Below are 15,756 nucleotides of genomic sequence, written 5' to 3' on the forward strand. Positions count from 1 at the left end.
AAGTACTCGGTTACATTCCCCCGGCTGCCTGCAGCTCTGCAGCCTCTCGCACGTCACAGTATTGATTGGTTACTTGTGGTTTGTATTGATTAGTTCACTTCCTGTTTCAGGAGGCGTTCACTGACCTTTGAGGCTCAGTTTCTCACCACACGTCTACAGCTGATCAGTTTATATCATTATGATTTGTTACAGGTGAAGGTGAAGCTTCATATCAGTGTTAATAAAAACATATTTATTGATGAGTTTATGATCAGTTTATATTGATTAAGACCTTTAATAAAAAGCCTGATGAGTTTTCACTTCACCTATTCTGTTATTTTAAACCTTTACTGAGCTTTTCTGTTGTTTTATTAAGATTAATAATATTTTATCATGCGTTTATAAGCAGTTATAATAAATATCAACAGTTTTTTAGCTGCTTAAGGACCTTTATTATTAAATGTTTAAAATCATTACTTTATTTCTGAGTTTGGCAGATTTTCAGCTCACACATGAATTTATGAATATTGATCCAGTAATACAACATATAACACAGACGGGTCGTAAAGTACGGAGGACTGAACCGGCCAACAACAAACATAAATGAAGAAATATATAAACAGCTCAATACATAAATACATTAATTTTATTTACTAATTGATTAATTTTTGTTTATTGAAGTTTATTTATTTCTGAACTTTGACTTTTGTGCTAAATATTTTGTACTTTTACTTGTATCGGAGTCATTTCACAGTGAAGTTTCACTACTTTGACTGAATAAGGCGACATGAACTCACCTGACACACCTGCAGTAATAAAAGTGATCTACATCAGTGTGTGTTGTGCAGGTGCAGCTGTAGTTCTCTGCTCTGCCTGCGGGGGGCAGCAGTGACTCACTCACCTGAGGAGCATCACAGTGCGAGAACAGACTCAGAGTCACTGTTGCATTCCAAATTTATTGTTGCATCATCGTACATAAAACACCTGATAGAAATGTAAGAACACCTGTAAAGCACGAGCTCAGTGTAAACAACAGGTCGACGATATCGTTATAAAGCCACAGTCGTACATTCAGTCGTGCAGAAGAGATGAAGAAGAACACTGTAAACAGAGGACGTACCTGAAGGTGTCATCATGTCTCACCTCAACACTTTGAGTTAGAAAACAGGCAGAGATATATATATATATATCAGAGATATAAAGAAGTATATCAACATATTGCATCATGCAACAGAGAGGAAGAACACTTGTATTAAAATCATCATCATCATCATCATCATCATGGCGACAGAAGGATGCAGTTGTTCACAGTCGTATTAAGAAGTGCAAGAGATCAGATCTGCGTCACAGACCAACAGGAAGGTGAAACACGGCGGCTGTACAGGTTTCAAATGGAAGCTGCTGATCAGATGTTCACTAAGCCCCGCCCACCAAACAGTGATTGTCCAATCATAGCTAAGCAACCGTCACCAGGCACAGCAGGAGGCCTTTAAACACAAAGCATCAGTTTGTAAGGAGAATAAGTTGTAAAGGAGGTGTTGAACCGTTATCTGCTCTAATGTGATCGTTAGCATGTCCAGTTAGCATGTCCAGTTAGCTGTCTAAGATAAGATAATCCTTCATCAGCCCCATAACAGGGAAATTTGCTAAATTAGCTTATACCAGCTGTAGTAAATGAGTGTTTGCCGAGGAGAACGTGACTAATAGAGTTAATGAGGTTAAACCCAGTCGATCACTAGCATGTCCGCTGTGTTGAGGCTGGTCCTGAATTCTGTCCAACTTTAGCTTTGGCTCTTAAACACTCCTCCGGTAACCAGAGCCAATGCTAACCGAGCTAGCATTAAATCAGTTAAAGTGAAAATCAGTAAACGAGGAGCTGTGTGAGCTCAGCAGCTCCTACAGTTGTTCCTCAAAACACTCAAAATCCTACTTTTCAGCAGCACATCATGGAGCTAATGTTAGCGTAACTAGCTAGCTAGCGGCAGCTGGTGAATCTGATAGTGACGGCTGGTAAAGATGGTTGCTGGTGAGAAGAAGAAGAAAAAGCTGCTTTTTAGCTAAAGTTAGACTCCTTCATGAAAAGAAATCGAGGTAACTAATCGATCCTTAGCAACCACCGGCAGCAGAGACGACTTCTCGTCCCTGTCGAGTCAGCTAGCCAGCTCGAGCTAACGAATGCCTGTTACAGATTGTGGGATTTCCTAAACTGAATAACTTCCACACAAATAAACACAAAACTGCTCAGCCAGCTCGATCTTGATATAATAGTGATCTCTACGAAAAGAAACGTACTGCAAAGGCCAGATTGAGCTAAAACATGATGATTGTTAATACAAACCATCTTTTCTGAAACTAACCAAGGTTTCTGTGGCTGGAAGTGAACCACACAGTGACACAAGCCTGTAAACTTGTCATACAAATAATAAATGAATAGTGTAAACATACGTCTTGTTGGAAAGACATCGTCTGGAGCACGTTTCCTAATTGGGAAGACGATGGCGAGAGGTCGGTATCTGTTTGACGTCTCACCAACATCTTCGTGTTGACATCTGCAAGACGTTCGTGTGCTGTGGGGACGTTTAAAGTGGACTTTTTCCGGTCTTTAGGTTGAAATGATGTTCCTGGAACATTAATTAAAGGTTCCACCCACAGATTTATAGAAGAACTAGATACCAGATGCAAAGATGGCGCCGATTCAAACCGATGAGAATCACTCGCCAAGAAAACTTCTCTGGCTTCAGGTTCCCTCAAAAAATCACCTCACAGATTTTTAAATCACTTTTCTCAGTTTGATGGAAGTTTTACAAATATAAAACTAATAAAAATATCAAAAACTCAGAATATAAAGAGCCATCATGGACGTTGTTTGCAGTTCTTGGTGTCTCTTCTGTAACGGCGCTCTGAGGGGATGATGTTTTGGGGCTGTGGGGGAAGTTTTCGCTGTGCTACTGCGATCGGAGGAAGATCGGAGGCGAAGCTGAGCAGCTCCGTCTTATCTATGCTCTCTTAAAATCTCTGGCTACACCTGGAAATGGACGAGTTATATTTCTAGCGACGTTGTGCTTCATGATGGTTTGATGTTGAACGATCAGATGGTTCGAACTTCTTGTGACTGTTGACAGAATAAACTGCAGGTCAGGCTGCAACATGCACAAACAGGCGGCGTCATGACACCAAAACTGATTTTTCTTCCAGAGATCACAGGACGTTTGATTCACAATCTGTAGAGAAGAAACATGCACTTTAAAGTCCGACATCCTCGGCTGAGGTGTCGACTGAACCGTGTTCGTTCAGCCCCTCAGGAGTCGAGTGTGTCGGTCCGACCCTGATGTGGATGAGCTTCATGCTGAGGGCAGGTGTGATGTTCAGTGTTGATGGAGCCGAGAGCTTCTTCTTCTGGATGATTGATAATGAAGGCACACCACCGTGCTGCTCCAGCTCCACCCTGCTCTCCGACCGTCACGGTGGTTCTTATTATAATACACTTTCCCTTTCAATTACCGCTGCTTCCCGTGGTGAAGTATCTCCAGTCCGTCCCATAAAGTAACCAGAGGACCTCGTGTGATCCTCGCCAGCCACCGTCTGCATGCACCGATGATGCCGCTCCGACAGGTTTAGTCGTGGCCGAGGGTTCGCGGCAGCTCATTGGACAGGATGTGCCACCGCTCCACCCTCACGCCTTTGTTCTTCAGGCAGTCCATCCAGTGACGGAGGGCGTCGCCCTGAGAGTGACAGCTCAGACAGACGCCACCTGAACGAGCAACAAACAGGAAGTCACTTCAAATTAAAGGTTTCACGTCAGGCGTTCACTTTTTATTTATATCTGTGCTTAGTTTCATGTTTGTTGTGACGGTCTCTCAGAGAAGCTAACGTCCTCTGGCTGCTAACACCGGCTCACACTGTGGACTATCCAACCTGAAACTAACTTCAGGACACAAACAGCAGTAAACACATCACACTGAACTAATGAATCTGTGCTTCTCAGATAAATTATCAGCGAGAATATTAATCTACTGATACACAGATATGTGTAATGATCAGTGGTGAGGCAGTAATACAGATGGTTAGAGTGATAAAAATGCATTAATGATCATAACAAACATACACGAGCTCCCTCTGAGCAGCTTGCTGACGCTAACGAGCAGCTTGTGTTACATTCATTAATATTTACAGCTGAAACAAGAGGACCTTCCTGTCAAATATGTTCAGTTGATTTGTGATTATTTCCTCAGACGTTCTCACTGAACCATGAAACATGTTCCTGAGATCCAACATGGAGCTCACTGAGGATCAGGACGAGCCGTCAGCGTCTCACCTATGAAGTCGTTGGAGCGTCCGAGGTCGTAGTCCCACACCGTCACCTCCAGGGTCTTGTTGGTGAGCTCGGACAGGGAGATCTCATAGAAGAACTCCTGCAGCGATCACACACACACACACACACACACACACACACACACACACACACACACACACACACACACACACACACACATGAAGGGATTTAAAGCAGCGTGACGGTGTCAAAAACTACAACCGGCACCGACTCATGAATGCATCATGTTACCTGTTTCAACAAGAACAACACCTGTGATGTCAGAAGTCTCTGATCTCAGGTGAGGATGATGTTTACAGAAACAATCCTACATTATTTGAGCTATAATTCTACTGAATAATCTTATAGACGCATAGATTCAAAATGCACCGTTAGCTCTGTATGCTAATGACATGAAGATGACATACAACAATATAAACACTGAAATACTGTTTCAAAGGCTCCAACTGTAACTGCTGAAGAAGCTAACACTGATGTTAGCCTGTAGGAGAAGCTAACACTGATGTTAGCCTGTAGGAGAAGCTAACACTGATGTTAGCCTGTAGGAGAAGCTAACACTGATGTTAGCCTGTAGGAGAAGCTAACACTGATGTTAGCCTGTAGGAGAAGCTAACACTGATGTTAGCCTGTAGGAGAAGCTAACACTGATGTTAGCCTGTAGCAGAAGCTAACACTGATGTTAGCCTGTAGGAGAAGCTAACACTGATGTTAGCCTGTAGGAGAAGCTAACACTGATGTTAGCCTGTAGGAGAAGCTAACACTGATGTTAGCCTGTAGGAGAAGCTAACACTGATGTTAGCCTGTAGGAGAAGCTAACACTGATGTTAGCCTGTAGCAGAAGCTAACACTGATGTTAGCCTGTAGGAGAAGCTAACACTGATGTTAGCCTGTAGGAGAAGCTAACACTGATGTTAGCCTGTAGGAGAAGCTAACACCGATGTTAGCCTGTAGGAGAAGCTAACACCGATGTTAGCCTGTAGGAGAAGCTAACACCGATGTTAGCCTGTAGGAGAAGCTAACACCGATGTTAGCCTGTAGGAGAAGCTAACACCGATGTTGGCCTGTAGGAGAAGCTAACACCGATGTTAGCCTGTAGGAGAAGCTAACACCGATGTTAGCCTGTAGGAGAAGCTAACACCGATGTTAGCCTGTAGGAGAAGCTAACACCGATGTTAGCCTGTTGGAGAAGCTAACACTGATGTTAGCCTGTAGGAGAAGCTAACACTGATGTTAGCCTGTAGGAGAAGCTAACACTGATGTTAGCCTGTTGGAGAAGCTAAGTTTTTCTTGTCGATTATAGCGAGCTAGCTAGCCAGAGACAAGTGATTGACAGGTGATGATGAAGAATGAAGTTTTAAAGTTCTACTTAAGATAAGAAACGAGGTCTGAGGTCAGACGGGACTCAGACATGAGTTCAGGGGAGACATTTGGCTTTTTACTGTCTTTGGAAATTAACTTAAGGCAGCACAAGAGGTGAAGAACATTCTCTGTAATGAGGTCCCAGATGTGGAGCTCAGGGTCGGTGCTGGACGTGCCGGGGCACCTGGGAGATCTTACCTCATTGAACTCAGGGTTGAGGGTCTTTTTCATCACCGCTGTTTTGTGCTTAGACTTCTTCTCGATGTCGGGCTTCAGGTAGCTGAGAGCAGAGACAGGTGTTAGTCAGTGGTGGTAAATTATTCCCCTTCATTCGTTCTGTGTAAGAATCCATCTGATCAGAGGTGAAGCTCCACCGATCAGAGCAGCTCCAGAGACTTTAAACAGAAAAGCTAGATTCTTGCGTCATGCATCGCCGTGAGCCTAATTAAAACCCATTAAGAGAAAACATGACGATGTGAAGTTACAGAGTGGAAACGCCTCCGTGTGCTTCATTAAAGGAGTGTTTGAGTGCCGGGAGCCGACGTCGGCTCTCTGCAGTCTGATGAAATCATGCAAATCATCATTAATGAAACAGCAATTAATAATTAATCACACACACACTGTGAGCTCAGTGTCTCACAGCAGGACGCGGAGGCCTGAGCGCCACTCTTCATCTTCATCTTCGTCAGTGGCTGCTGTCGCGGGGAGCCGTACAGAACTGAACTGTCACCGGTTCTGATCCGTTATTTTAACCGAGGATATGAGGAGATAAAGATGCTGAAGTGGAGCCACGTCCGATGCAGTAACGCCTCGACAAACTGCAGACAGCAGGGGGCCCCTGGTACCCTGAGCTCTGCCTGTGAAGCGTGTTCATTCTGCAGCTCTGAATATGATTCTAGTCCAGTTTCTGACTTCAGCGGGTCCAAACCTGGAAGTCTGGAGCCTCCACAAGGGATTGAAAGATTGAAAGATAAATGTGAGGTTCAGGCTGAATCTTTTAAAGACACAGGGAAATGAAATAAACTCCTTCATGCTACACAAAGTACAGAACATATACACAGTTATTCATTTACATAAACACATTTTTTCAGTCTCCGTTCAGCTGAACGTAAGCAGCAGCACCAAGATGGTGATGATAGTGTGGTCGTCATCAGGTAAACACTGTCCAATGGGTCGGTCTCTGTGAAGATGTTCCTGGATGTGTCGCACCACTTTTTCTATCTACTCCATCTGATCGCACACGCAGCTTCACTGTTTCATCCAACATGCATTTCCGAGGCCTTTTTGAAGCAGCTGCTGTATCAACGAGTCTCAGTGTGATCAGGGATTAATTAGCCTCAGGTTTAATTTCAGAAGTCAGACTAATATCAGATCTTCAGTTTTCACTGCAGGTCTGAGAACCAGCTCTGCACCATGCACAGATTTGTCTGCATTAATAAAAAGTCAATAACAAAGCCAGACAGAGATGATCAGAGAGGAACAGGTGATGACACCGACTGTCTGAGTTTTAAAAGGCAGCTTCGTCAGTTTAAAGTCGATATATTGGCTGAAAGCGAGCCGTGACGCAGCATGCTGATACCGAGTGAGATTTAAAGCCGTCAGCCGCCTTCTTGTTCTCGCTCAGACTCAGTTTGTATTCTGATGGCGTGCGACAGAAAAACTCTCCTTCTCTTCAAAGCGAGGGTCCCTCGAGTGCCGAGGAAACAAGAACAAAACAGAAAGCCTTAAATCCTCCACTCTGCCCCGAGTGTTTCCTCCTGACAGGGCTCAGCTCGTTTCCTTCTCCTCGCTCATCATCCTCCTGCTGGAAAACAGATGGTGCTTCTTCATCAACAGTTGCATCATTGATTCGCAAAGTTAATAAGATGGCACAACTCCAGCGTTTAGACCTCATTAGGGCTGAAGTCCAGTACTGTAGTCCTCTGTGGTCGTTATCTGTAGCTTTACTCATAACGTACATTTATACAGTGAATCCAACAGGCAGAACACGATCGTTAGCTCACTTTCATTTTCATTTCTCTGCTCATGTTTCTGTAATGTGTTGTGAATCTTATCAAACTACACTTACCCTGTCAGCAGCTGATAATCAGACCAGATGTTCGACCAGTCAGGACCGAGTCGCTGTTTCTGTCCTGACTATGAGCTTGTTTCAGATCAGTGATTTATTAAATCAGGTTTCACTCGTCAGGTATAAGGAATGCTCTTGACAGTGAGCAGTAAATAAACCTTTAATAATGTGGCTCTGAGTTTGTCTTCAGTCTGAAGCCTGCGTGTTAGAAGTCGGTGACAGACGACAGATTTTAGTCCACATTATTTTGATAAACCGACTGTACAGGAAATATAAACAGCTGATTTCTCAGTTGCTGCTGCTGAATGAAACCCTGAGTCGACCTGATGTGTGACATCGTGTTTGTGTGTCCTGTAAGATGTCTCACATTTTCACGTAGGGGTCAGAGAATCCGTTGACGTCCATGGCTGCCAGGTGGGCGCAGCGCCTCACGCCCACACAGAGACCTCCGCTGCGACGTCCTTCGCCTCCTCCTCCTCCTCCTCCTCCTCCTCCTCCTCCCTCCACGTCTTGCTCCTCCAAACCGAGTGGAGGCAGAAACTGCAGCGAGAGAAGAAGACGTCCTCTCTCCTCCAGACTGTGCAGCTGCTCCTTCTCCCACTGAGGACCAAATCAGATTAATCGCATTAGTCGGATTAAATTTGATCAGATTTCCTTCACACATGCTAATAACTCATTTTATAATACAGACAGAAAGAAGCACAGAAACATGTTTTAGATGTTCAGAGCGAATGATGGAGGAAGAAGAAAGTGTCCACGTGTTGCTCAACAGATTGAAACATAAAGTAACAGGATGTGTTTCTCTTTAACGTCACGTTCTGCTGCTGTTGTTCGGTCGGGACTGTGTGATGATGGCAGGACTTTACTGTCTCTGGTGTTTTCAGCTGCCTGTTTCTGCTTCAGGCTCTTTAAATTGAAACAAATCCAGCATTTCCCCTCCAGGATCAGCGCGGCTCCCACAGGTGAGGACATCAGACGATCTGCCGCGTGTCCTCCGAGGACTCGCTCTGCAGCAGGTGTCTGAACTCTCCGTCTCTCTGGACGTCTCTGTTTGTTGTCTCTCGTCCTCTCGCTGTGGGCGAGGCTCCACTTTCAGCTTCAAAAAGTCGGCTGTCGAAATCAATTACGCCAGTTTTTTCCCTTCGCAACAAAACCAACTTTCTGTTCACTGTGTTGAGCTTTTACACTTCAGGACTCACAGGTGCGTCTGTCAGACTGCAGGTCATCAGCACTGAGGAGCGATGAAGACCGTGTGCTCTGTAGCCCCGTGTACCAACTACTCAAATCAAAGCATCAAAACATCCATAACTTCACAGAGTAAACGTGAAACACTTATAACTCCATATTTTGCCCGATATTAATAACTTTTAGGTGTTTTCTTCTGTATTGACGGTAAAACAGTGAGATTCAATCCAAAACACGCTGGAGCTCAAACACTGAGACTCAGTATGATGACATCAGAGTCTCATCAGATTCTGTTCTGATCCGGAGCCGTTCACCGACGGGAGGAGAGCTCAGAGAAAAAGTGGATTTATCTTCACTCCTGTTGATCAGCCTGACTGCAGCAGTGATCCGGAGGTGACCTCCAGGCTCTGACTGCTGACTGCTGACTGGAGCCGGAGGGGAAATGGACTTTACTTCATGAACGTAACGTTACAGAGAGAGAACCAGAACCAGAACCAGAGTCTGTGATGAGTGCTGACTTCACTCAGAGGCTCAGGTTTGGGTCGACACTCACTCATCTGTTGTCTGTCTGATGTGGCTCACAAACGTTCGGACGCAGAAATGTTTCGTTCGTCACGTTAAGTTTAACCTCGTTCGCCGACTTCCCGACGCCGGAGGGAGCGACAGCGAACAAAGAAATGCATTTTGTTACTTCGATTAAACTTTCTGTGGTTTAAACATTGTTAATATCATTAAAGTACTCAACAACATACATAAGAGCGGTCGAGTCGTAATGCAGAAATCTGACACTATCTTTAACTTTAAAGCTGTTTTGATCAGCACATTTATTACAACACGGTGTCACAGCGCTCAACAAATACTGACTATATCTAATCAGTAGGATTCGTGTACGTGGACACAAATTCATATATCAAGATTTTTATTTACATGTAACTAAAATCCTGATCTCAATCCTGCACTTTTACATTTTAAAGGAACATTTACATTACGTGCTACATCTGGTGACATTTTCAAAATAAAGGCACCGATACTTGGTTCGGTGGAGGATAATATCACGGTGATACTTGAAATAACTTCTTCTTCTTGCACTGTTTTCACAGTCGACAGGATTCACCACGTTTCTCTCACAGCTGAGGAAGCGTTCAGTGTTTTTACTGTAAAGACTCGAGGACAGAATCAGAGAGTGATTCATCATCCTGTGTCACCTGTACCAGCTGAAGGTTTACAGGTGCAACTGACTCAAAGCGTCAGCCATGACGGGATAATGGGGGTTTTATTTCTGCTCTCAGCTTAATGTGAAACTAAACCAGCAGTCGGAGGGACTCGAGCCTTTTGAGTCCAGCTGTAATCTTGTTTTCTACTGATGAGCTGGAAATTTAATTTCATCCCCAAAGAAGTTTCCACAAAGAGAGAAGTGACGGAGGATTCACAAACCACCGCACTGTGAAACGCTCGGGAAGTAGAAAGTGGCACGAAAAGACGACAAAGTAAAGTAAAGCACCTCGATATTGTACTTAACTACAGTAAATGAGTAAATGTACTTAGTTACATTCCAGCACTGATGGTGTATCTAATAAAACTCTTCCCTCTGCAGCTCTTTGAGTTGATCTTCCTGCTCGTGACCCAGCAGAGGGTGAGAAGATCGATGCTTTAATCCTCCATCTTTGTCTCTCTGCTCCTCCCCCCTCCTGTGGGGGGTTTACAGACTCTCCCCCCTCCTGTGGGAGGTTTACAGACTCTCCCCCCTCCTGTGGGAGGTTTGCAGACTCTCCCCCCTCCTGTGGGAGGTTTGCAGACTCTCTCCCTCCATCTCACCCCATCATCCCACCACTCCTCATTAAAGAGCTCACAGTTCACCGCCTCTTTGATCGGCTCCTCCGTCTTCACACTTTGACCTTTCAATGAGCTTCAAAACATCCAAACGCTTCAGTTTTGAACAAAAGGCGAGTGTTTTTCACGTTATTTGTATTAAAGGCTTCCTACAAATTCAGCCGGCGTTCAGCTGCTTCCCACCAGCCTTCACAATCAAACTGCAGCTAAAAACAGAAAAAAGATCAGAAAATAAGCAGATCGATGGCCTGTAGCGGGAGTCAGCTCGGCTTGGCAGGATTTATCTCCCGCCCACCTCCGATTGGTGGGAAAGGCACTTTGTAGATGAGCCTGCGCTGGATGAGATTTCAGCTCTGTCACATTTACAAAGTCAGCCTCTCTGGATGGATTGAAATGAGGCCTCGGTCCAGCTTCAGATTTCTGCTCACTTCAAATAAACGTGTTTCCCAGCTGGAGGAAATGTCATCGAGCTGCAGGTTCACGCTCCAGCTGAGCGGCTGAGGGACGGACGGCGCTCGGCTTCTCCGTCAGAGTGAGAGGTCCGTCCTCGTGTTTGAAGTGAGAGGGTTCATCCAGAGCTCAGCTTCAACGCGCTGCCCTCGCAGGACGGCTCAGCGTTTGATGTGTTCAGCAGAGACGACGGCGCCAGACTGGGTTCAAACATCACTGATTCTGTGTAACTGATCCAGACCTGTGGGAAACAAGACCATGCTGTTGTTTCCTACTGACAGCAGTGGTGGAATGTAACTAAGTACATTTACTCAAGTACTTTACCTAAACTTAGTTTTAAGATACTTCATTATTTCCATTTTATACAACTTTATATTCCTACTACGCCACATTCTGGAGGAAATTATTGTACTTTTTACCAAACAACACTTGTTAAATCCCAACGGAAGACAAACAAGTCCCAGATCAACCCTGAATCAAGACCGACGAGTTTTATGGACATTTCTCACATCTGGGCACATTTCAGCCAGAAATCCACAGTGTTTCAGTCTTAGACCTCAGGATGTCTGATCGCATGTTGTTTGACTCTCCCCATTCACTTCAATGGAGTCGAGACAAACATCAGTTAAACCTGCAGAGTCACGAAGCTGTCGGACTGTTGTGTTATTTTATAACTGCAGAGTAAAATAAATCCAACAGCAGTGAAGGAGCGATGATGGGTTATTTTTCTACTTCTGACACATGAATCTGCGCTTATTATAAATAATAAATATTAACAAAGAGATCGAGCATTGAATGTTGATTATAATACTCTGTAAGGCAGAATAATTAGAGGCTGCTGCTTCGACACGTTGAGCTACCAGCAACACATTCATTCATAGCAGCTCAAAATTAATAACCAATCCAAAACCATTAATTACTGAACCCAGTGATTCATTTCCAATCAGGCAAACAGCTTTATGTCCGTCAGCAGACAAACAGTGAAAGTGAGCAGAGCCGGAGCTTTCCTCTAATAAACAGACCGGCTGAGCCGCTGTTTGTCTTCAGGTGTTCAGTTTTACAGCCGGCTGCTCTCAGATCAGCCTGGACACAAACAAAAGACTGAAGGTGAGTCATTAAGTTAAGCTCCTGGTTGTCACCACTCTGAGGTCAATTGTCTGAAAACACTGGAGGGATTTCACTGACAAAACACCTCCGCTGCCTCCGTCTGTGTTCAAACACCTGTAGGCCTGCCGAGGTGACGGCAGGCGGCTAATGAGCTCGCGGCAGGTTAACAACCAGAGCGGACACAAACAAACATACAAGGAGCTTAAATCAGCCGGTGTCACTCAAACCACAGGAACCAAACCAATCTTTAGACGGCTCTAATTGGACCCTGACATCTCCGAACCAGAGAAGGATTCACATGATGGGACAGGCTGCCAATAAAAGAACAAAGACCAAACACCAGAGACAACCGGACGCTGCTCTGTAGCACCTGGTGGGACGCTGTTGCCGTGGAAACACTTTTTTTCTGGCCAAAAAATGTTAGAAAAGAAACGACAAACAGAAAATATGAAAATGTGTTGCAGGTTTCATCTGCAAGGACAAAATAAAAACAGCTTTGATTTCAGATTCTGTCGTTAACAACAAAACCTGAGTCAACAAGTCCAAAATCAAGACCAACAAGTCCAAAATCAAGACCAACAAGTCCAAAATCAAGACCAACAAGTCCAAAATCAAGACCAACAAGTCCCAAATCAAAACCAACAAGTCCAGAGCTAAGACCAATATGTCCCAAGTAGAAACCTAGATCAAGACCAACAAGTCCAGAGTCAATAACCAACAAGTCCCAGGTCAAACCTAGATCAAGACCACCAGCAGCACATGAGACCGGATGACTGGGAGGTTTTGTCTCCTGAGCATCGACCAGACTTTGATTTGATTTGTTTCTCTGAAATATCTGAGAGCAGAATCTGTTTCTGTACAACAAACACGTTTAGTTTTATAAGCTACAAACCATCCAGTCGCCAGGAATAAACTCACACAGGTCCATTATCCGTCCCCGAGGCCCGGCTGGGTGCAGTCTGGTAAATGGATGTGACAGACTAATAACAGAACATCCGATCCCGTCCTGAGGTTTGGACAGATGAACATGAGCTCGTCCTGTCGTGGTGAGATTATCTGAGCTGCAGTTCAGAGAAGTGGTGGAGGAGTTTTTACCGGAAAAATGAGAAGTAGTTTCATCTCATGACGGTTTAATTCAGTGGAAATGATCTCAGTTAGAGAGCGTGTAATAAGGACTAATTCAGATAATAGCTTTTACTCCACTCTGCTACAGTTATCTGCCCACGTGGAGCGGAGGAAGTCTGAGCTGATGAAAACTGAAGCTCGGGGAGTAAAACAATGTGAAATGGACTCGATACATCCTCTTCATCTGAGATCACAAGATAACCGACCCTTCAAAGAGACCGTCCGACAGTTTGGGAGAGCCTCTTGTTCTGTTTCTGTGTGTGACGTCTGTGTGCTGAATAAAAAGATTAAAACAGAAATAAACATCAGGACCTCGAGGAAACATTCTCATATTCAGATTTAGTAAGATTAAACTTTGGATGATCGTCTTTGATCTCTCTCCACATTCACTCATCAGCCTGCAGTCGGCGACGACAAGAAGCACAAACAGAGTCCAAACAGGCCTGAAGCGTCGGCGCTGATGAATATTTCATAAGTCAATATTTACCTGCGACTCTGAGACCTTTTCAACACCACACTTCATCTGAGGGAGGATTTAGTCACTCTGAGGCTGCATTCACCGTCACACTCTGATTACTTTTACCAATAATATGACTTCCTTCTGTCGTTTGAACCTGAGGTCAGCGAATTTCCACCTAATCCCTCCTAGAAATGGAAGAAAGGCGGCGGTGGGACACTTCAAGGACCCTGAATCCTGCAGGCAGGTTTATAAGGGTGCTGGACTGAGCTGTGAAGTTTCACCTCCTGTATTTTCACAGTTTTTCTCACAAATACTTTATGCATGACGAATACGTCTTCTTGTGCGATCGAGGATTCAGTCTGAAGAGCGAAGCCTCCAAAAATATCGCTCAAGTGATATCCTGCAATTTAAAAACACTCTATATCTTTAGTGTCTGATGCTTCCTGGACTTGTTTCAGTTTGGTGTTTTCGTCTTTCACAGCAGGTGAATGACGCTTTCGTTTCTGTTGGTCCCGAGTCAAAAACCAGTTAGGTCCAGAGCCAAGACCTGCAGTACATCAAGACCAACGAGTCATAAAACAAGACCAACAAATCCCAAGTTAACACCTGATGAAGATCAGGTACACGAGGCCACAGATTCAACAGATTCTAAGATTTCACCGCCATTATAACTTCTCGAACCAGCCTGACAGACCTCCTCTTCATCTCTGGAAGCTTGGAGATCTTTTTTAAATAAAGTCTGAAATCTTTGGACGGAGCTCAGCGACGTGACTTCAGATTTTTTTTTTCATGGACTGACCTGAGTGCAGCGCAGGGGAGGAGGTTGTGTTTTAAAATGTTAAATTCTCTCTATTTAGTCCTCGTTGTTGTCATTTCTGTTCCCTGCAGACCAGCTCGTCTCCTCAGTGGGCGACTCATCATCTGTCAGTCCTTCTCCTCCACACTGACTCGTCCTCCTCCAGCTGTCGCTCGCAGCTCTGTTGATGAATTATCTCTCATGTATCCTCGTGTCCGTCTGCTCTCTGACCTTCTGACCACAGATAGCAGCAGACTCTTTTATCTGAACGAACTCCAGCACTGGTTGTAGATCTGCTCTCACACAAACACAGGTTCAGCCTGAGCTGCACTCAAACTACAGTCTGCTGTGTTTCCAGCTCTTATTGTGTCCTGGTTCTGATTCTCTCACTTGAGTAAAAAACGACGAACCCAGAAACATGTTGAAAGGCTTCAGGCCAACAAGTCTTCAGTCAAAAACCAACACGAGTTGAGCCCGACGAGCTTGTAGCACTTTGTACCAACAAAAACTGGAATTTTAACGAGACATCGGGACATTTTCCAGACGTGTTTGTGTCGTCAGAACCAGAACCAGGAATTTTAAGACAATGATTGATGTTTTCCGAACCCGAACCAATAACGAGACAACAAGCAGTCACCACATGAAACTGAAAATTTTAACTAAAAAAACATAAAGTTGCAACATATCCGTGGTTTGCAGAAACGTACATTACAAAGCGTTTCATTAAATCAAATTCATATTATTAGCTGTATATTGACCTTTATCTTAAAAGACCTGTGAAAGATAACTACCTTTAAATGTTTCTGAGCAGATGATGGTCTGGTTTATGTCTTTATAAAAACTGATGGTTGTGATTATATTAATAAAACACCTTTTAAATCAACTTGTAAATGCAGGTTTTACATTGAAGTGCTGGTTTGTAGTAAAGAATGACTGTAAATATCTGCTGCTCTCACAGCACAAATTCAGATTTTGAGGGAAATAAAGTGGAGAATTAATAAAGTGCTTCAACGCGTGAATCATTTCAGGGAAAACTGGAGTGGAGCTTGAACTGACTCCTCTGG

General features: G+C 44.2%; 1 protein-coding gene across 1 annotated transcript in view; it reads right to left on the reverse strand.

Moving 5' to 3' along the window:
• Positions 1-2,825: 2,825 nt before the first annotated feature.
• doc2a (double C2-like domains, alpha) overlaps positions 2,826-15,756 on the reverse strand; it is a 30,038-nt gene continuing 17,107 nt past the window's right edge. The window contains exons 7-10 of the mRNA XM_073494777.1: positions 8,107-8,339; positions 5,870-5,951; positions 4,295-4,391; positions 2,826-3,730 (exon numbers count right to left, since the gene is read on the reverse strand). Of these exons, the coding sequence (XP_073350878.1) occupies positions 3,594-3,730; positions 4,295-4,391; positions 5,870-5,951; positions 8,107-8,339 (549 nt within the window). The 3' untranslated portion in view covers positions 2,826-3,593. The remainder of the gene's footprint in view (positions 3,731-4,294; positions 4,392-5,869; positions 5,952-8,106; positions 8,340-15,756) is intronic.

This window comes from Pagrus major, chromosome 23 (genome assembly GCF_040436345.1).
Source record: "Pagrus major chromosome 23, Pma_NU_1.0".
NCBI lineage: Eukaryota > Metazoa > Chordata > Actinopteri > Spariformes > Sparidae > Pagrus > Pagrus major.